Here is a 21,611-nt window from a genome sequence, read left to right as displayed (position 1 = left end):
ATAACCCTGATAATACCCTCTTTTTTCAAATTGCCTAATACAACTATTCTCTCTGCATCACACAAGTGTATCGTAGAATAGACATGACTTGTCTCATGTATAGTCATGTCTATTACATAATCAGGAGTGTATATGTAGTCATTATGAGCCAACTGCTCCTGATTAACATGACTAAATGTCATAGGTAATATTTATTAATCACTTTATCAAGCATAGCACTGGTATAAAGCTCACTGGCATCTACGGCACTGGGTGAAAAAGCTTGAGACTAACTTCAATTACATGCTTGATGACACAACTGTATAGTTAACCCAATTTAAGGATTAACCCTCGGGTCATGAACTGTCTTTAGAGAGAATGACATTATAGATCAGGTGTCCATTCAGGTAGTATTGGTGAGAGAGTGTTGATGCTAAGATGATTAGTAATGTTAATTAGGTGTTTACAGTTAGTTACTAACAGTTACTCATTTTCACCATCTGTCAGCTTTAAGAAAACACAAACACATGAACAAATATGTGTTTCACTGAACAGCTCTGACACAACCTAAGTCTCTTAGCTTTCCTAGGAGACTCATATTACACAACTGAGCTCATGGCATCTCAAATTACCGCTGCAAAAACAAAAACACACTTCATGATGTGTGATGCACAGTGATCTACAGTACGTGTGGTCTTGATCTTGGTGAACTAATGAGGACTTACTGACAGATTATCTTGGTTGGACTGAAATAAAAGCCTGTAGTGATTCAGCAGAGCATAAATCCTGCAGAGCACTTGCGTTGCTATGGAAACCCCCACTCCCTGCCCTTGTGAGATGGCACTAACGAGCTATCTGCACATCTGTCCCTGTGTCATTGTTTGTGCAACATTCAAGGTTGTACAAACCACCTATTTACTCAGAAGCATGTGACTCGCCTCCTGTGAAGGTTATCAATCCAGTTTGTTTGAGAAGCATATCGAATATCCATAAACCTACTTTGCAATAGCCTTTAATTGCACTATTTAATAGCAGTAAAATAGCATCCTTTATATATCGATCCACATTAAAGTTAATTAAAAACTTCAGTGTAGCACATTACAACATAACATAATGAGAAGTATAATGGTAACAGTTGTGCACTCTCACAACATAAAAAATATACATCCTCTTCCACAATGACATTGTGAAAATGACAAAAACAGAGTGGTGTGAACATGAAACAAGTGTGGTATTGTGTAATACAATTATGTGGCAATTCAATGTAGGTAAAAACATTCTTAAATTAAAAATCCAATTTATGTGCCAGTTGTTGCCAAAAATCCTTAAACAAAGCTTTGTTCTTTCTTTCTCTGACTTCTGTTTAAATGTATTTACATATTAAGTGTTTCATTTTTTCCTCTGATTTAAGCTCCTGGTTTGAAGAGAGAAGAGAGAAGTCCTGTGTGCTTTTGTAGGGGTTTTAGCAGCAGTGGAGCTTGTATCAAGGTGAAGAGTTTGAAGGTGAATTTGTAGAGAGGAGGGAGAGACAATAGCGGACACACGATCCTCTGATCCAGCTGACTCCAGACCACTCTCCCTTCTTCTTTCTTCCTTCATTCTGTTACTGTATGCCAGCTGCTCTGCACTTCTGTTCTGCCTGCGGTGCGAAGGAGAAATAATACCGGAAACGCAGTATCATGATAAATCATTTATAAATTGTGTGCTTATGGTACTTTTGTTAGGACGTACGATTTTTAACAACTCTGAGTAATATATATGTATACTTACAATGAACTCTGTTGCATTTGTGTCAGGTGGTTTTGTTGCTTTTCTACTGGAGTGCTGGGTAGAGAGAGGCTCCATGTCTGCTGAGTTGAGGTTTCCTGTTGATAACAAAATTTTAATGTGACTTACAATAATCCCAACGACATCTAAAAAACCAACATGTAGCAGTTCATGCATATGTAATACACATTAATTCACACATTTCTGTCCCACCTTGACAACATGATGTTGTGCTCTTTCCCTCAGTTTCACAAGGCTGCTGTGCAGGGCGGCATTCTCCTGCTCCAGAACTCTTATTCGAATGCAGTTTGCCTGCAATTGTTGCTCCATATCCAAAAGCACATTTCCTGTACCTTGTAAGGATGCAAAGAGCAACATGTTAACATTCAACATATTAATCGAAAAAGGGGAAGTTGGGAAAAAAATAACTGGATACAGGATTTACACTTTACTTTTCCAAATAATGCATGCAGGATCACTCTTTTAAATAATTTGCAGTCATCACCTCTTAAATAAGAATTACATTTTGAAGTTTACCTCTATGCCAAAGTGCACATATGTGTATTTAGGGACACTTAAATTGTGTTATTTCTTACACTCTTACACTCTCAACATCAATGACGTTTCTGTCAATCAGAGGATGGTTTGTGTAAAAAGATGTTGTAAGATAGATGAAGATAAAATATTTGCCTACTCTGTGGTTGGGCCTGAGCCAGAGGGCTGAGCTCTGGGAAAGCCACCAAGAGCCTCTCCCTCTCCCTTAAAGATTGCACATATTCCTTCAGCTCAGCCACACTGTCCTTTAACTCGCCTACGTGTGTTTCTAGTGTTTGCTTCTCCTTTTGGAGCTCAAAACACAGGTCCTGTTGGAAAGAAGCACCACAGAGAGGATGACTAAGTTTAAGAAGATTATATGACATAGTGGGTGTTGGATATGAAAGAGCTCCGATATACCTGTTGTTGAGTGAGCTGAGTCTGCAGTTGTCCCTTCTTCTCTGACATCTGTTGCAGCTGATTGTGTAGGTTGAGCTCTCTCTCCTCACTCCCTCCCAACTGCTTCTGCAGCTCTTCACACTCTTCGTCGAGAGCATCCACTCTCCCTAACAAAGATTTCTGCTTTGCCTGCATTGACTGGATGCACAATGAGAAAACGCCCACATAAATCTATTTGAAAATGGATTATGTGATTCACGGTTCTGACTGTCAAAGTCTCAAAATGAAAACAACAGATAGTCTGATGTTAGTCATGACTGACCTCTTGCTGACGGCAAGCGCTGTGGTACTTGGCATTCTCTTTGTCAAGAAGTAGTTGAGTTTCAGAGATTTGACTCTCTAATTGCTGGATCCTTTCATGTAGTTTACAACAGGCCTCTTTCTCTGCGTGCAAGGCCCTCATTTTCTCCTGCAGATCATTCCTTTCACGCTCTGCCACAAAAAAAGATCCATCACACAGCATATTAGTTTATTTCGTGTGTATAGCTAGGGCAAGGGTTTTAATCTAATTTCTTCTGAATGACTTTCTGAAAAATATGAACATTGTAAGAAGGGTTGGATGATGGAAAACTAAATCCGTCATGTCCTCACCAAGTGCTTGTAATGTCTCTTGTTGCACTGCTACTTCTTCTTTCAGTCTGGAATTGCTCTCCTCCAGGGACAAAGTCTCTGTTACAGAAAAATGATTAAACATACAATATTAAAAGTGATCTCAGAGCGTTTCCATAATATTTATTTGTGAGTTTGCTGCACCTCTCTTGTTTTGTTGTTGCTCCTCTTGTAGCCTTTGTTCTGTTTCTTTCATGGATCTCTTTGCTTTCTGCAGTGAAAACTCCAATTTAACTATGCTGGCTTGGTGTTTTTCCACTTCTTGCTTTAGCTCTTTTTGTGCTCTTTCCATCTGAGACCTGAATCTCTCCCGCTCTGCTTCTGCTGCCGCTAGTCTTTCCCCAAGAGGCTGAACCGTACCCCGCACATCATGTAGATGTTTTGCCAGCCGGCGCATGTCTCTGTGCTGCTCATTGGCCCACTGGGCAACATCACCTGCTGTCATTTGGCCCAGCTCCAAAGTGTCCTCGACAGCTACTAAGAGCGGCTGCAGGGAAGAGGGCAGGCCCTCACTTTGAAACAGTTCTACCAAAGCACCTCCTGTCTTTTTTAAAATGGCTTGCACTTGATGACATGCATTGCAGGGAACGAGGGATGATTTGACTGTCTGGCAGCTTACATTGTGGCTGTCAACTTTAGGGTTGTATGGGGTGTTGTGAGTGGGACTGGAGGGTACAGCATTCTGTGGCAGAAACTTAAAGGAGCTTGTTGAAGACCAGGCAGATAAGCAATGTGTGCAACAGTCACTCTTTGAGCTTATTTGGGGGGAGGAAGATGACACTGTCTCTGTCTCATCACAATCAAACATTGTTTTTGTCTGTTTTTTTATGTCTTTGCAGATCCCCTGACAGAATAAAAACAACATACAATAGATAATTAGATCTATAGGTTAACATAGTTAGTCACTCTTTTTAATTGTGTTATTTCCACTGAAATAAATAACTGTGCCTACCTTAATGTTTGCAAGCTGAACTAAATTACTCCAATAGTTTCTGACAACAAGACCAACTGACAGGCATCCTTTCTGCTGGGTTTGGTCACTCTTGTGGCTGCTCCTCAGTTGCTCAACATAAGCATTAAAGCTTTGTAGAAGAAGCAGCAATCTGGGATGGAATGTGATGTTAAACTGGGATTTATTTCTGAATGTCATGTAAGATTAAGTTATATTTTACCTGTCAATCATCAGCTCCAATAAGACAATGTGGGAGTGCTGATTGAATGCATCCTCTCCCTCCACAAAATCATATTGCTCCAGCAGAGTCACCATGTCCAGGTTACAGGAGAGTTTGTCCGGGAACTTCCAGGAGGAAAAGCGCACTGGTCCGGTTCTGGAAAAGACGTCCAGAATGGCACCTTGAAGGTCGACGATGTCTTTCCGGAGACTGTCGATGCAGTCCTGACTACCCAACAACTCACTCATTTCTGACACGCTTGCCTGTATTTGTCTTCTGAAAGCAGCAGTAATGGGAGTGAGGAGATGTAGCTTGTTGACATCACGTCACCGTGACAACCTCAAAAAAAGTACTGCAAGTTCCATGATGCTTTGCGACTTGTTTCCGGAAGCAATACGTCTCCATTGAAGAGCGGGGTCAACGACACCGCGACGCAGTAAGTCCTCAACTTCAACAAATGTAGGCTTTTAGCCGTCATTGACTGCGTAAATAACACACACACATGAAAACATAAGTGTACCTAAAACAGTCGTTTTTGTGGTTGGGTGTTTGCAGGTGACTTGAAGCTTTATAAAAAGACACAGCCATGCCGCCTGGGCCTGTTCAAATTGTTCAGCCGGAGTCCAACAACAAGGTAACTATGCCGCCGCAAGCTAGCTAGCTAGCTAGCATGTTAAACTAATGTACAATGAATTTGTGCCCCATGAAAACTGTTTACAGTGAGGTTTTTGTGGTTATTATCCATTGAATCGTGTCTTAGAAATAACGTTGCTGTAGAGTTTTTCTAAATGTTTCAATACTTTAAGCGCCACGTTGCATTCACCTTTATTAGCTAGGTGGTAGAAGTTACTGTGTTTTAATATATGAAATTTCGATTCAAAACCTCAGCAAATAAAACATCAGGTGTGTGTGTGTGTGTGTGTGTGTGTGAGTGAGAGAGAGAGAGAGAGAGAGAGAGAGAGAGAGAGAGAGAGAGAGAGAGAGAGAGAGAGAGAGAGAGAGAGAGATTTGTGTGACTTTGTAAGTACTTGATGTACTTGAAGCCTCAAGTGTTGATAGTCAGTTAGATAACAAATGGGATATGTACTTATTTTAACATGATCATGGTAAAGGTTTGTCTGAAAGCATCTTAAGTTGCTGAGCTTGTTTTGTTTTTTTTTTGTTTGTTTTTTTTAAATCCCATTAAAAAAAAATTGTACATACAGTAGCCTAACAAATGTTGATGTTGTCAACAGAATGATGCAGTACCAGAAGAAACCCCGGCCACCAAACCCATCGTTGGTATCATATATCCACCTCCTGAAGTCCGAAACATTGTTGACAAGACAGCCAGCTTTGTAGCCAGGTTGGTTGCTCCTTATGTGTCAAATGTATTTATCTTTAATGATGCTGGAATCCATTGGTTTTTATGCCTATGAGAATACTAACTCTCTTTCCTTGTCATTTCACAGGAATGGGCCTGAATTTGAAGCAAGAATCCGGCAGAATGAGATCAACAATCCCAAGTTCAATTTCCTCAACCCCAGCGACCCATACCATGCATATTACCGTCACAAGGTCAATGAATTTAAGGAAGGCAAAGCGCAGGAACCATCTGCAGCTGTGCCAAAGGTTATGCAGCAGCAGGCCATGCAGCAGTCCCAGCAGCTCCCTCAAAAAGTAAGACATTTATTTTCAGTGTGTGATTACATCTGGTTTGTTTGCTAGTTATTGTTTGGTATCATTAAGTAATTTTTCTGCTTGTCAAAAGGTGCAGTCACAGGTGATTCAGGAGACAGTGGTCCCCAAAGAACCACCTCCTGAGTTTGAGTTCATTGCCGATCCTCCATCAATCTCGGCATTTGATCTGGATGTTGTCAAGCTGACTGCCCAGTTTGTCGCCCGCAATGGCCGCCAGTTTCTTACTCAGCTCATGCAGAAAGAACAGAGGAACTACCAGTTTGACTTTCTGCGGCCGCAGCACAGCCTTTTCAACTACTTCACCAAATTAGTTGAGCAGTACACTAAGGTGAATAACCGCACCTCTCTGATATTGTTTTCATTCTTTATTGTTGTTGTGATGCTAAACTGTATTTTGGTCTTGTCGCTCAACCTGTAGATTCTAATCCCTCCCAAAGGCCTACTGACCAAGCTGAAGAGAGAGGCTGAGCATCCAAGAGAGGTTATGGACCAGGTAATCCCTTTTAACTTTAACTGTTGCTCAGATTAGGCATTCAATAGCCTGCTGCCCATATTAATCAGCTGTCTCACTGCACAACCACCAGGTGAGGTACCGTGTTGAGTGGGCAAAGTTCCAGGAGCGCGAGAGAAAGAAGGAGGAAGAGGAAAGAGAGAAAGAGCGGGTGGCATATGCCCAAATCGACTGGCATGATTTTGTAGTGGTTGAGACGGTGGATTTCCAGCCCAATGAACAAGGTAATAAAACCACAATAATTATAATCTTCAGAGGTGCAAATCCAATGTGTATAATTCATTAATAATCCCTATCGGTATCTGTATTTCCACAGGCCACTTCCCCCCACCTACCACCCCAGAGGAGCTCGGCGCTCGCATCCTAATCCAAGAGCGCTATGAGAAGTATGGAGAGAGTGAGGAAGTGGAGATGGAGGTTGAAAGTGAGGATGAGGACGATGAACGCGAGGATCGTAACGAAGGCCATCCCTCACAACCTGATCAAGACACACAGGTTCAGGACATGGACGAGGTAAGAAGACACTGAAAAGAAAACAATGTGGGCAATTTTGTATTGTATTATTTATTGTTGGTAACAATAATTTTCCTTTGCTGCCTTCTTCAGGGATCTGATGATGAGGACGATGGCATGAAGGCACCACTGCCCCCAGACAACCCGATGCCACCCCCACTGCCTCCAACTCCAGACCAGGTTATTATTCGCAAAGACTACGACCCCAAAGGTAAAATGCTTCCTTAAATGAGAGAACACCAAACGCAGCTCACTAGTCATAAGTAATTACTTTTTATAATGTGTGTTAATCTCATGCCATTTTCCCCTCAGCTTCCAAGCCTCAGCCTCCGATTGCAGCTCCGGATGAGTACCTCATCTCACCAATTACTGGTGAGAAGATCCCAGCCAGTAAGATGCAAGAGCACATGCGTATTGGTTTGCTGGATCCGCGCTGGCTGGAGCAAAGAGACCGCAGCATCAGAGAGAGGCAGACCGAAGATGAAGTCTACGCTCCTGGTCTGGATATTGAGAGCAGCTTGAAACAACTGGCTGAGAGACGTACTGATATCTTTGGTGTGGAAGAGACAGCCATCGGTAAGAAGATCGGAGAAGAAGAAATCCAGAAGCCAGAAGAGAAGGTGAATACAGCTATGGGATTATGTAGTGCAAAAGTTACATGTAGCTAGGTTTGGTTTTTAGTAATTTGATGTTTTTCTGTAACATTTGTGTCCTTCTGTTGTCAGGTTACCTGGGATGGCCACTCAGGAAGCATGGCACGTACTCAGCAGGCAGCACAGGCAAACATCACTCTTCAAGAGCAGATTGAAGCCATTCACAAGGCCAAAGGGCTAGTGGGAGAGGATGACACTAAGGAGAAAATAGGTCCAAGCAAGCCCAGTGAAATTCATCACCAGCCTCCCACCCCCTCATCTTCAGCCAGTTTGCCTAAACCCAATCCTCCAGTTGCAGTGCCTCGCCCACCCTCCACTGTAAGTTACTTAAAACACAGTTCATCCTTAATCAGATGAAATTATTCATTTTTATGTTATAACACACTAATGTGCTTGTTGACAGATGGCACCTCCAGTGCGCACCACTCTTCTGTCCGCTGTACCTGTAATTCCAAGGCCACCGGTGGCTCCTGTGGTGCGCCTTGCACCAGGACAAGTTATAACACCAATGCCTCCCATGATTCCTGCTCCTCGCATCAATGTGGTTCCCATGCCACCATCAGGACCCCACATCATGGCCCCTAGACCACCTCCCATGGTTGTTCCAGCAGGTATGAACGTTTCCACACAACTATCATGTTGAAAATGAACATCCAGTGTTTCAATACTTGTTACATTATTATTTCATAATTTTAAATTCAATGAATCCCCTCATCCTTTTATTTCCAGCGTTTGTCCCTGCTCCTCCTGTGCCACAACCCCCAAGCGCTGCGCCTGCACCACCGGCTCACCCACCCCCACCTCATGAGGATGAGCCAGTCAGCAAGAAGATGAAGACAGAGGACAACCTTATTCCAGAGGAGGAGTTCCTTCGTAGAAACAAGGTTTGTTGGAGCAGTGATGTATTAAAATTAACCAATGCCATTTGTTCATTTCCAATACTTAAAGGCAAAGATTATGATCCACATGAAGACAAAATTCAGAATACAGGATTGAAACCTTGTTTTGACCCCAAATTCACTGACAGGTCATCAAATATACACACTAAGCAACAACAACTAAATACAAGTTATGAATTGCTAATACCTTGTGTATATCAATAATGTTTGTGAACATAGGTATACGTATATTTTCAATTCAAGTCAGTCTCTTGAGCAATAAATGTAGATTTACCTGTAATAAACATGGTCAAAATACTGATTGGGCCTGTCAATACCTAAGTTCATCTAAATTTCTTGCTGCAAGTTGCCTTGTCTTAACTTGAAACTTGATTTTTTTTTTTCTCTCTGCAGGGTCCTGTGGCAGTCAAAGTACAGGTCCCCAACATGCAGGACAAGACCGAATGGAAGCTGAACGGCCAAGTGCTGAATTTCACTGTCCCTCTCACAGACCAGGTATGTAGAGCTTACCTTATTGTTTCCATGTTTTTAATAAGTGTAAAACCTGCCTATCTACCTAATTAATGTGTAAATGCAATGTCTCCTCAGGTGTCTGTTATTAAAGTCAAAATCCATGAAGCCACAGGCATGCCAGCAGGAAAGCAGAAGTTACAGTATGAGGTAAACTTTTCTCCTGACCTCGTTGAAAAATGGGTTGTTTTGTGCACATTCATGTACAGTAAATTAGTGACCAAATAATAATGTCTAATGTTTTTTCCACTTACAGGGCATTTTCATCAAAGATTCCAACTCTCTGGCCTATTACAACATGAGCAATGGTTCAATCATTCACCTGGCACTGAAAGAGAGAGGTGGAAGAAAGAAGTGATCCTTGCAGCAAGAGGGAAAAGATTTTTCACTATGGATGTTTTGTCACTCACTCTTGTCTTGTCATTTTAATTTTGTGACATTATACTGTAGTTTTCATCCAAATTGTGTGAAAAACTTGTTATTCTTAAATGTTAACTCTATGGATGCTAAGTGCACTGCCTGGCAGGCATGGCTTTATACCATTGGCTCAACTCTTGATTTGTTCATTTGCTACATAGTGATCATTCATTAAATAAAGGAATTTAAAAAAAAACACAATCTGCTTTTGTCAGTGTTAAGGTTCATTTCGATGTTAAAGTTAGAAACTGGTGAATAACAATGTGATTAACAACAGTGATGAATGTAGGCTGCTTTGATAGACAGACCACCCACTTCAGCAAAGGCACAGAGGAAATACAAGAGTGATGAGTATGTCTAGATTAAATTGGTGGTGTACTTAAAAGTTGGCCCTGAAGTAGAAGATTTGGATTGGTGTTATTACTGGCATTTTTTAATCTAGCTTGATGGATTGTGGAGGCGTAGACTTGCAGTGCAGGAGAGGCAGGCAATTTTCTCCAGACATAAGATTACTTCCAGGAGCATCCACTAGGGGTAACACTGACATCTGTTTAAGTCAAGACAGAAATGCAACCACCCCAGGGCTGCTGGCCGAGCCAAAATCAGTCCAGCGCACTCGGGATGACAGGACAGGACTGAGCCACCGTCAGTCGTCACCATGTTTAACTAGTCCGTTAACTAGCACATAGCTAGTGAATAGCAAACTTTGAAAAACAAGCTGATAATATAGTGCTCGTTTGTTGAAGGTGGGGTCAATGTAGTAGTACTTTTGGGTTGTGTCGTTACGAGCGACTGAGGCTAACTTTAGCAACTTAGCTAATGTTAAATCTGACAAGTTAACCGAGCTAGCTCTTTGATGTGTATGACCTGCCAGCTGTAGCGTAACGTTAGATGACATTTACAAAGTAAACAGTAGGTGAAAAAGCTTAATTCACATCGAGAAATATAATGGCGTCGATGATATTTGATTCGACAACATATGCTGAGGAGCAGTTTTGACTTCGGGCTGTCAACAAGCTCGCTGACGTTAGCTAGTCTGGCTAGCCAGCTAGCTGTGTAGCTACCATGGCCAGAATAGAGAACGGCCGTCAGTCGGTGGACACAAGGAGCATCCGGACTATCAGCAGCAGCCACATTGACGATGAAAGTTCATTTGGATCCGACTCGGAGATCAACGGCTTCACCAGCGACAGACAAACCGATAAATATGGATTTATTGGCGGGGCACAGCAGTATACGGAGGCATCGTAAGTTTGTTTTAGCTCAAAAGTGCCCAATTCACTGCATCAGTGTTGTCTTGTCGATGTAACTTACTCCTGAGCTAACTTAACTAAAATATGGGCATGACATTTGTAATCCACTTCAGCCAAAGTTGAGAGCAGGGTGTGAGTAAAGATGAGTTATTGTCTGGCTGCTTCTGTATAACAGTCTCCCAACCAGCTGCGTGGCACACTGTGGTTATAATCTCAGTGTTTGACTCACTCAACAAGGCAAATATAAACACTAGAGGCGAGCAGACAATCCAGGCGAGATAGATTGATGAACAAGGATCATCATTTGTCTTCAAACCATTTTCTAATGTAGATATTACTTACTACACAGTCCCTTTGTGGGAAAAGCTGAAAAAGCAATTCACACTGTTCTGTGTGTTACATATTTTGTTTGAATGAGTTTACTCATTGCCTTTGAGGCAAGTTGCAGTGTGTGTGTTTTTTTTCCTAAGAAGGCCTTTCTTTCTTTCTTCCTTTTTCACTGGGGGCCTGAAGCCTGTATTACAGCACTGAAATAGTGGAAGGACTGAGTGAAAGTTGTGCCAAGCACTGGCTGGCTGGGAGCTTCCTGTTTTCTGGAGTTTTGGCAGACTTGGAGCCTCAGCTCTGGTGCCCTGTTACTAGAGGGCCTCTTTTGGCTCACAGTTTTATAGGTATTCCCAAATCCAGGGTTTAACTTCCACTGTTTGGCAGCCATTGAAAGTAACTCATCATTGCTTAAGGTCTTTCAAAGCTGAAGCTGGAGTACAACATTTTGCACTGATCCACAGCATATAGCCTACTACCTCCTTTTTAGATGAAGGAGGGATGTCCCAAGTTTAGAAAAAAATGCTCTTTGAAGAAGTTTGAACCCTACAATCACAGGCTTGTGCTGATGAGATAATTACATAGTTTAGTAAAGCATCAGACCTCATTCATAATGTAGGTTAGAGCTGCCTACATTTTCTTTTTCAGTCGGAGAATATTATATGTGGTCTCTAATTTTTTTCTGTGGCTGCTTGTAAATGTTTTAAGTTAAATTACATCATAAGAAAGACAAATACTCACTGCGACTCTTTGAGGTTAAACAGACTTTACCATTGAATGGGCTAGATTTGCAGTTGTATCTTTTATTGTGTCCTCAGAACAAGTCTAGTGGTTGCTATTTTTGACTCGTGTCATGGCACAGTCATTGCCCTCATATGAGCTATGGCCACACACACTGACACATGTATCAAGATGCAGCCTTTCTGAGCACCGTTCCTTGTTTTGTTAACACCCTCCTCATAAAACTCCTTATAAGTGTCTCTCTTTGTGGTTATCCAGTTGTTTATTTTAAGTTATTACAGGTTTATTTCAGGCTGAACCTATTAGAAAGTATATTAACCTTTTCTGCTGGGCCCATGCTCCAGCTCCAAAAATAAGAATGAGCTAGGATGTTGTATAAACTCATTTGATTGAATATTTAAAATTGTTGAATTTGTCTGTCTTGTCTTTTCTCTGTTGTCTCCCCAGAGCTCAGGATGTGCCTCCAGAGGTGCTCAGGCAAAGGGAGGTGAAGTGGTTGGACATGCTTAGCCACTGGGACAAGTGGATGATCAAGAGATTCAATAAGGTCAGCGCCAAGTATTAACTCAATAACAAAAAACATCAAGTGGCTTGTTTACATGACTTGCATGGTACTAGCCATGTGGATTGGCCGCGTGTGAACAGGTTCTGTTTTTGCAAAGGGTTATTATAAAGCTGTTATCTCACCTTTGTCTCCAGGCAGCAGAGTAGTTTTGTACACATGATCAGACAAGACAAATGGCTGCGTTCAAGTATTTGATTGCATAAGGACAAGACTGTTGTAGACACATTGTTTGTAGCTTCACTCGCCTATCTGGTTCGGTGTGAACCGCTGTCAGCAGTTCTACACAGAGCTGCAACTTCACCTCATTTCCATGAGTCAGCAGTAGGGCAGGACACGACCCATCCCTTTATCACACCATGCACCATGTGACAAATTGACAGTCTCAGATTCAGGGTGGGGCTGTGTTGACTTCATGTGAAACTCTGTAATAAAGGCACAGCAAAACATCCTGTGGGTATAAACTGTAGCTGTAGTCAAGTGCAAAACAGCTCTTTAGACTGAAAAATGAACTGAGCTGCAAGCAGTTTGTATTTGCTTGTTGTGCAGATAGGCGTTAAGGTCGGGCAGTGAAGGTCAGGGTTTCTAATCCCTTATTGTGCTCCTTTACTTAGCAGCGACTTCACGGAAATTGTGCTCTCTTTGGGGAAGTGTGCCAGGTTTATATCAGAAAAAGGTGTTTACAAATGTTGATGCGAGAAAAGCAGCAGCAGACTTACTGGAACAGTGGGATAATTTTTTTTTTAATTTCAGTTCAACCAATCTGTCAACAATGTCTTGTGTGTAAGCAATTACAGCTGCATTTCCACTAAGACACATTGCACAAGTAATGTTCAAGGTTTACAAGGTGATAATAAGTTGCATACCTCAGTATTTAACAGGAAGACCCATTGAAAAAATGCAAGTCTGTCTGTATTTGTTGTTGTTTGTCTCTGCTCATCTCACCTCGTCATGCCTTGTATTTCCTGTATCACTTATGATGCACTTCCAACAACAATAAAAACAAAGAAAAAAAGTCGCAGAGCTCTCAACACAGAAACAAAATTCAGGTTATTGAGACCACTAGATTCCTCCAAAATGTTTATGAGGTCACAGATTGTTAAAAAGGAGATGTTGCAAAGGGAGGAATCTTTTTTTTTTCCTGATCCAAATTGTATTTGGTCAACAAATTGAAGTGAAAAAAAAGTTTTTAAAAAAGTATACATCACATTATCACATGACAAAGTGGAAGTTGAACTGTTTCCGCTTTTTGTTATCTGCCTAGGGAGTACAGATGTAAATTAGCATTCTTGCTAACTCTGGCATGTTTACATCTTGTGTTTTATACTGATTTTCATTAATGGATTCTGTCCCTATCAAATAAACAAATAAGTAAAATAAAATTAATAGTAAGAGTGTCTAAAATAACAATGTTAATATCCCAGGAATGTTGGCGTTACCACAGATTTAACAGGTCTTTGATCAGTTAGTGGTCACATACAGTATACATAAAATAGATTTTCAGTCCATCATTTTCAGTAGGCCTTTTCCACAGCACACATTTTGACTTAACATAGTGGGAAACATACAGATGTTACTAATAACACTAATAATTGCTCCGCTCTATTCTAGTGTCCCAGTCCCAATGTTTATTTTATCATTTACACCTTTGCTTTTTCTACTGTGACATGTCAAAGAACCAAAAAATCCTGTTCACTGTTAATCCGTTTATTTAAATAAAATAAGAACTAGATGTTTTTGGTTCTTTCACAGTCAGAGTTTATCTGACGCACCTGTCTGTAAGACTTTAAGGAGTGCAAGAACTTTGTAGTAATTGTTACCTATTGGGACATGTTGAGATGTCTGTGAATTCTGTGAAAAAGCCATATGTATGATGTCAGTGTTTTCACATGTATTCAAGAAGCACTGAGTGTATGTTCTCTTTGTGTCCTGCTTTATTTGTTGAACCTGTGTTCCTCTGTGGTTCAGGTGAGGCTGCGGTGCCAGAAAGGAATCCCTCCTTCCCTCCGAGGCCGCGCGTGGCTCTACTTGTCAGGGGGGAAAGTGAAGAGAGAGCAGAACCATGGAAAGTTTCAGGTCCGAGACCTTCCTCTTTCACTTCCTCATCACAGCTTCTTTCATGATGTATTTGGATTCATTTCATTTATAAATTTCATCTGAAATTGTTACTGAAACCCTGGTCATGCACCAGTGTCACTTGATGTGTTTTGCAGAAGGCTGGTGCCACTTCACTTTTAGTGCTGCTAGTTTACGATTTAAAATGAACAGCTGTTTAAAGGCTAATAAAAACAACTGTCATTCTCTATTAACGTATTTGGAATAGTGAAACTACTTTAAGACTCTCTTTTTTAAGAAATAAGTATTTTAAGTGAAAATATGGAGAATATCCACTTTCTGAATTGTTTGATTTGAAAGCACATTGCCATCAATACTGTTCATTTGTAATAAATGGATCTCACAGTCTCCTCCATGTGTTTTGTCAGGAGTTGGACAGTCTGCCAGGGGACCCCAAATGGATTGATGTCATCGAGAAAGACCTTCATAGACAGTTTCCATTCCACGAGATGTTTGTGGCACGGGGAGGACACGGGTGAGCAGTCTGACTTGATGTGACGTTACACACTGGAGCTGATGACAAAGTCCTGTTTGACAGATTATTTGACTTTGTCTGTGTTTTGACCCTCTGCAGGCAGCAGGACCTGTTCCGTGTTCTCAAGGCCTACACTCTGTACAGACCAGAGGAGGGATACTGCCAAGCTCAGGCTCCCATTGCTGCTGTGTTGCTCATGCATATGCCTGCTGAGGTATGCCTTCCCTCCACCATAAACCCCACGTAAACTGCCTCCTCTGGTGTAAATGTGCTGTCACCATATGTCGGCAGACTAATTTTGTCTTGCCTATGCAGTGTTTCCTTTATATTCGTGTGCCGCTGCTAAAATTTCACACGTTATTGTGGAATTGTTTTGAGTCATCGACTAGTGCATTAAATCCCAGAATCTTCCCTCTATGTTCTTCAAATGACATTGTAAACTTCAAATGACACGTGAACTGTACCGTACTGTTATAAGAGTAGCATAGCTGCTTAAAGAAATTGGGCAGTGCGTAATGTGTGTGGTTGAGCGAGTGTGAGAGAACAAATGGCAGAAAAGTGACAGTGAATGTGAGCAGAGCAGAGGAAACGGTAAGCAGTAAGGTGTCAATCTGACAATAAATGTACAGAACAGACTATAGTGTGTCAGCTAATAAATGCTGCAGCTTCTCAAGACCGAGAAAAGTCTCATCTGCTTCCCCAACTGCTGGAAAAGTGAAAAAGGGAGTTAGCCCCAAAGTTAGCAACAATGGGTTAGCCTAACCTGACCAGGCTCACTTAAGGTGGACTGACCTTTAAGGTGGACCAGCTATTGTCATTTTAGTGTCAATCTCACCACTCCTAAACAGAGAAATGCTGAACTGCACCCCCACCCCAGTTGCCCCAAAGCAGGCAACGTAGGGGAATCACTGCTGTATAGTTATTGGGTGTCTGCACCAGTGCTAAAAGACAAATTTTTTAAAATTTTGTCATTTGTGACCTTGATAAAAGTCTGTTTTCAATCTGAACAGCGGAGCGGAACAGAGACAGATTGCAGACAGATGATGTCATTTAGAGTTAGATTTTGTAGCCGCTCTGTTTACTGAATAATGGATGAACGCTTAGGACGTTATGACAGCAGCCCTGGTGAATTTACAAGAATGTAAGCACATTTTTGTGATTCACAGTTGTAATCCCTATATTCAAATAAAACTAATAACGTCTCAAATTGTCACAAATTTCTATGTAAACAGAGTCATTTACTAATTGTGTGTCGATGGATCATCTCTAAAAATGTTTTGTTTGATGTCGTCAGCAATTTAAGTCTTAATGCTCATTTCAGTTTATCATGCCCAACTTAGTTGTCTCTGTAATTATCGACCACTGAGACAAGTATCACATCAATATGTGAGTTTTTGAAGTAACTTGAGAATCACAGAGGTCTAAAGAGGCGTGTTTTTTGGACATAAGAAAGTACTTAATAATTGAATGTGTTTAGAAGAAAATTTCTCAGGAAATATGTTAACATTATCCAAATGCAAACAAACTGACTCATGGAAGAATAACATCAGTCACAAGTTAAAACTAACTGGGATATGTAGAAGATAAAAAAGAATGTAGAGGATTTAGATACTGTTGATTTACTTCTTTCCTAATGTGACCCATGTTTGCAGTAGTGTTTGCAGTGATGATTAACTTCACAGTTCTTTCTGCATGATTTTGTCCCTCCCCTTTTTTCCCCTAATATTCATTATAGAAGAATAAAAAAGATTGTATCTGTTTTTACCATCAAAGTCAAACTTTCCAGTGTTCACTTGACTTCCATGTAAACAGAGAAATGCCCTGTAAAATGAACAGTTCACCTCAGTTTCCTGACATCATCTGTATGTGTTTCCACAGGATGCCTTCTGGGGGCTGGTCCAAATTTGTGAGAAGTATCTTCCTGGCTACTACAGTCCTGGCCTGGTGAGACTGAAACACGTGTTACAGTGCTGCCATGTGTGATGACATCAGAAGAAGAATATTACTTCATTACAGTCTGTTGTTACAAGACTTAACTCGTACTTTAGCATTTACTGCCATCACACTAAAACTCTAGTGCATTTTACAGATGAAAACAATGAGGCATTGTCACATTTGTCAGACCGAAATTACAACATAATAACGTATCTTCTGTAATTAATTCTGCCTGGTGACTACTTTTCAAAAACATGTTTTCTTATTACGTAATTCATTTAAAATGAAAACCAGATTTTACTCATGAAACGTTTCCTTGTGAAAACATGGAGCTATAAAAGAAAGGTGTAACCAAATCTGGCTTATCATGCACACAAATACCTGACACTTGCAGCAATATGATGCATTTGGACTGGTTTATTTTTAATGGGTGAACATGCACATGCGTATCTGGTTTCAGCCTCAACAATACAGAGCACAATGGCTTTTGTTTTCCCTGTTAATGCTTTCCTACCTGTGTCTCATTCAGGAAGCTATACAGTTAGATGGGGAGATCCTGTTCGCCCTGCTGCGACGTGTCTCTCCGCTAGCCTTCCGCCATCTGGAGAAACATAAGATCGACCCCATCCTCTACATGACTGAATGGTTTATGTGCGCCTTCTCCAGAACGCTGCCCTGGGCCTCTGTGCTTCGTGTCTGGGACATGTTCCTCTGTGACGGTAACACTGGCTTATAGTGCTCTACTCGCAGTGGTACCAGACTCAGTAGACAAGCAGTACATTAGAAGTTTTCTTTCATGACTGACACACTCTGAAACCCACTCATCTGGCTCCTCTCCCTCCCTCAGGAGTGAAGATAATTTTCCGTGTGGGTTTGGTGCTGCTGAAGTGCATGCTTGGGAGCCGTGAGAAGCTGAAGGCCTGCCAGGGCCAGTACGAAACCATGGAGCTTCTCAGAGCCATAGAGCCTCGATACATGCAGGAGGGCTTCCTCGTCCGAGAGGTAAGAAGTAGTAGAGTGGCGGAGAGATCCTGGAAAATTATAGTCTAGGACTACATTTCAATTAGTTTGTAGAATATATATATGTAGATATTATTATTATTATTATTATTATTATTATTATTATTATTATTATACTAATGCTACAATGCTGAGATTTTGCCTTACATAGGCTCATCTTTGTGTACATCTTCCAATCAGAACTAGCCAGACATGATGTGATCTGTGAGATGTATTTAAATGGGATACAGTAGTTAGAAATATTACATTTAGAAAAAGTGAAGTCTCCCCTAATTTTGTCTCACAAAGTTTTTCCTGCAGTTTTTCAACATGAATGGCATTACGTATGGTCGGCATAAACTGAGGTTTGCTGAAGACATGAGCGGTCTTTGTCAGTGACAAGAAGTCATATTACACAGGCATAATCCTAAATGAAGTAGTGGAGGGTTGTGTCAGTCATGGTGGATATGGAGTAGACAGAGAACAATGAGTGTTCACAAATGCAGCCAAGGGAATAGAAGACAGTCTGAGAGCATGAATTAAAGTGACACAGAGATAAATTGATTGAGTGCTGGCTGGCCAGTGTCTGGTTACTTTGCCAAGCCTTGTGTGAGTCTCTGTCCAGGCTAACAATACCCCCTCTTATATGTAGGGCTGTCTTGACTGTAGTTGACCATTCATACACTCCAGCCAGATGCCCTTTGGCATTTTCAGACAAAGTTCAAATTTTTAAACACAATGGCCGAACATGGAAAGAGCATTTTCCAGCAAAAACTGTTCTTTTGCTTCACATTTCCACTGAAAATGATCTAAGTGACTCTGGCTGTGACCTGATGACGCGTCTCTTTCCTGTCGCAGATTCTGGAGGTGCCAGTAACAGCGCGAGATGTGGAAAGGGAGCACCACACCCAGCTGAAGCGCTGGAAGAAGAACCGCGGAGAGCTGAATTTCAAATCGCCTCCGAGGATGCACGGCGCTCGGCTCATCATTTTGGCTGAGCCGCCCAGGCGCCAGGACCTGCAGCAGAACCCCACCATTTTACTCGAGGTGCCTCAGCCGGCCACGCAGCTGAAGAAAGACAAGGAGGAGAGGAAAAGCAAGAAGAAGAAGAGCATGAAGAAATCCCAGCCCATTGAGGAGATCCCTAACCCTTATCCTCTTCTCAATGACTTTCCACCACCACCCTCTGATCCACCAGCCCCACCTCCGGTCCGCAGCGAGACGCCGGAGACAGTGCCACAGACTGAAACACACTCACCTCACCAGCAGCAAGCACCTCCTACAGTCCTTCCCCCTGCCAAAGAGTCGCCCCTTCAGCGATCCACACAAAGCCTTAGCAGCACAGAGCAGGATACATACCTGTAACTCCACTGCAGTCAGTGTGTGTGCGCGTGTGCATGTGTGCGTGCGTGTGTGTGTGTGGAAGAAGCACCAGCACCCTTCAGCCAACGACCAGCCAGTGAAGTATTGGACTGTTTTGTATTCATTTATTCATTTTAGACACCATTTTGCCTACAATATTATTGTTACACACTAAAGCATCATTGCTCAGTGTAAAGCTAGTTTGATGCTTGCGCCAATTTTTCCACGTGATGCTGATGTTAGCTCCTCCTGATGCTTGACGCTTTTATTCAAACCATAAGTCTTAGTATTCTGTTTGCAAGGGAGACGTGTTACCGAGTTATTGGGAGAAGAATGGGAGCAATGAGGTTACACAGCTTATGCAGTTTTTCTTTACATTTCCACTCAGATTCAACACTATTGAGATCAGTTGTAATATTTTACATCAGTGAATGTTAAGTCCTGATAGAAACTCCATGGCTTTTTTTTTTTATTATTCAAATACTTTTCAAGTTGTTATCCCCTAAGATGTCGTTAGGGGCTTTGTTCACTAGAGGGCAGCCTCGCAAAGGTGCCAGCTGTAATTCCTGTTACATTCCCTGATGCAGGGTTGGGATTCCTTTAAGGACTCAATTTGGGAGGAAATATTTTGAGATTGAGCTAATGTTTTTTTTTCCAGTATGGAAACTTGAACATTTCATGTTTTATGTTCTTACATGTGAATTGAAAAAAACCTTAATTGATGAAATTGCAACAGCAACAACATTGTGATCATGCAACTCTTTCTACAAGAATTATTTATTTTCAGTATAAACATGAAATGTGTTGTTTGTGCATGCCGTGCTTGTGCACAAATGATCACCTTTTTTTTTTTTTTTTTTTTCCAAAGTGAGCTGAATTGATGTGGTTTTACTTCAATACTCACTGTGCCAGGCACTTCCAGCCACTTTAGAGCAGCAGTAATTCTTGTTAGTTTGGCAACAGAGAGGAGAACACCGGACATTCCTCACTGTATGACACATTCCTGCCTTCTTAAAAGCTAATCAGTCTAGAAGCTGTCTTTTGCCAAATGCAAATGTGTATAATATATGTATTTGTGCATGTGTTTCCTGTGACAACTTGGACAGCGAGTGATTGCAAATCACCTAATGGTGCTGACCTTCCAACAAGATCGGACGGTGTGTTCTGGGTCTGTTTTTCTTTTATATATATATATATTTTGCTAGAATTTCCAAAGCAGATCAAGACTGTTGTTTGACCTACAACTGCTACCTGTGACCAGGCTTATTCTGTTACTACAGTCAAGAGGGATCATGTCTTTTCAAGACTTTTTGGGGACATTTCTCTTGTGAGAACCTGGCTCAGTTTTTGGGAAATATGGAGACATGCCAGGGTTGTGAGGCTGTTTTCAAAACATGTAAGACAATCTTTCTTTTTTTTTTTTTTTTTGGCAGTCCAAGTGTGTTTTCTGACTTTCATCACAATGGTTAATGATAAAGGGAGTTTTGACACGCATAAGCACATGTGTAAAATGTGTTTGTGTATGCAATTAATCTATAAAAAAAAGCCTCTGCTGCATGTTTAGGTCAATTATAAAAAGCAATGGGGTTTAAAAGGATAACACATTTTCAAGCCATCACTTGCCTGTATGTAATAGTTTTTTAGTTGCTTATATTAAACACCTCACACTTGGCTGATGTTATATTTTAATTTAATGCTCTTTGTGTAGATACAACATGTAAAATAACAATTTGTTTTGTAATGAAATCTATTTTTCAATGTATAATGCTATATTTTATTGAACAGTTACAGAAACTGCAGAGGGAACATCTCTAAATCATTTGCAAACCAGGACAGTATCTTTTAGATCTACATTTGTAACACTAGAAAACTTTGTCCATCTTGAATTTGTGGAAAACCTTTGCCAGTGAAAATGTTTATTGTTACTACGGAGACAGTGGTATCACTTTACCATTCACAGTATGGTTATAAAAGAGATGTTCCACAACCAAGGGGAAGTATGCAGCATCATGAGTTAAAAATTTACAAATAAAAATTTGTTTAAAGCTAACTTAAACTTTCTGTTTCCTGTTTATTTTTACCAACTGTAACGTACTGTGAGTAAATGCATTGCTACTTGTCAAGCTTTGTGCCTATATTTCC

General features: G+C 41.1%; 3 protein-coding genes across 4 annotated transcripts; 2 read left to right on the top strand and 1 right to left on the bottom strand.

Moving 5' to 3' along the window:
* Nucleotides 1–990: 990 nt before the first annotated feature.
* On the bottom strand, nt 991–4,872 carry ccdc157 (coiled-coil domain containing 157). Its single transcript, XM_042421005.1, has 10 exons — nt 4,521–4,872; nt 4,301–4,451; nt 3,493–4,192; nt 3,331–3,408; nt 3,002–3,171; nt 2,701–2,877; nt 2,441–2,609; nt 1,960–2,099; nt 1,750–1,844; nt 991–1,618 (listed from the first exon to the last, which is right to left on the bottom strand). The coding sequence occupies exons 1-10, from the start codon at nt 4,766–4,768 to the stop codon at nt 1,369–1,371; spliced, it is 2,178 nt and encodes a 725-aa protein (XP_042276939.1). The 5' UTR covers nt 4,769–4,872; the 3' UTR covers nt 991–1,368.
* Nucleotides 4,868–9,904, top strand: sf3a1 (splicing factor 3a, subunit 1). 2 transcript variants are annotated; one of them, XM_042421002.1, is made up of 16 exons: nt 4,868–4,956; nt 5,076–5,154; nt 5,756–5,865; nt 5,972–6,179; nt 6,271–6,528; nt 6,619–6,693; nt 6,785–6,935; nt 7,028–7,224; nt 7,318–7,435; nt 7,537–7,844; nt 7,950–8,195; nt 8,281–8,488; nt 8,607–8,761; nt 9,170–9,271; nt 9,365–9,436; nt 9,543–9,904. In XM_042421002.1, the coding sequence occupies exons 2-16, from the start codon at nt 5,107–5,109 to the stop codon at nt 9,642–9,644; spliced, it is 2,358 nt and encodes a 785-aa protein (XP_042276936.1). In that variant the 5' UTR covers nt 4,868–4,956; nt 5,076–5,106; the 3' UTR covers nt 9,645–9,904. The 2 variants fall into 2 exon arrangements, with proteins under 2 accessions (XP_042276936.1, XP_042276937.1); XM_042421003.1 differs by lacking the exon at nt 4,868–4,956 and having other exon boundaries at nt 4,972–5,154.
* Nucleotides 9,905–10,006: 102 nt separating this feature from the next.
* LOC121903701 (TBC1 domain family member 10A-like) lies at nt 10,007–21,519 on the top strand. The gene is made up of 9 exons (XM_042421006.1): nt 10,007–10,950; nt 12,469–12,568; nt 14,552–14,659; nt 15,067–15,173; nt 15,273–15,387; nt 17,052–17,117; nt 17,638–17,827; nt 17,956–18,110; nt 18,966–21,519. The coding sequence occupies exons 1-9, from the start codon at nt 10,769–10,771 to the stop codon at nt 19,470–19,472; spliced, it is 1,530 nt and encodes a 509-aa protein (XP_042276940.1). The 5' UTR covers nt 10,007–10,768; the 3' UTR covers nt 19,473–21,519.
* Nucleotides 21,520–21,611: the final 92 nt, after the last annotated feature.

Source organism: Thunnus maccoyii, chromosome 9 (assembly GCF_910596095.1).
Source record: "Thunnus maccoyii chromosome 9, fThuMac1.1, whole genome shotgun sequence".
Lineage (NCBI taxonomy): Eukaryota > Metazoa > Chordata > Actinopteri > Scombriformes > Scombridae > Thunnus > Thunnus maccoyii.
The sequence above is the reverse complement of the archived record's forward strand: the minus strand, read 5'-3'. Positions and strand labels throughout refer to the sequence as shown.

Bases quoted from the DNA above. Each gene is read 5' to 3' on its own strand.
- ccdc157 (XM_042421005.1), bottom strand. From the start codon at position 4,768: ATGAGTGAGTTGTTGGGTAGTCAGGACTGCATCGACAGTCTCCGGAAA. The intron at 4,193-4,300 runs GTAGGCACAGTT...TTATTCTGTCAG, and splicing joins TTCAGCTTGCAAACATTAAG to GGGATCTGCAAAGACATAAA. The intron at 2,100-2,440 runs GTAGGCAAATAT...CATCCTTACAAG, and splicing joins GGCTCAGGCCCAACCACAGA to GTACAGGAAATGTGCTTTTG.
- LOC121903701 (XM_042421006.1), top strand. From the start codon at position 10,769: ATGGCCAGAATAGAGAACGGCCGTCAGTCGGTGGACACAAGGAGCATC. The intron at 15,388-17,051 runs GTATGCCTTCCC...GTGTTTCCACAG, and splicing joins TCATGCATATGCCTGCTGAG to GATGCCTTCTGGGGGCTGGT. The intron at 17,828-17,955 runs GTAACACTGGCT...TCCCTCCCTCAG, and splicing joins GGACATGTTCCTCTGTGACG to GAGTGAAGATAATTTTCCGT.
- sf3a1 (XM_042421002.1), top strand. From the start codon at position 5,107: ATGCCGCCTGGGCCTGTTCAAATTGTTCAGCCGGAGTCCAACAACAAG. The intron at 6,694-6,784 runs GTAATCCCTTTT...CACAACCACCAG, and splicing joins CAAGAGAGGTTATGGACCAG to GTGAGGTACCGTGTTGAGTG. The intron at 9,272-9,364 runs GTATGTAGAGCT...ATGTCTCCTCAG, and splicing joins CTGTCCCTCTCACAGACCAG to GTGTCTGTTATTAAAGTCAA.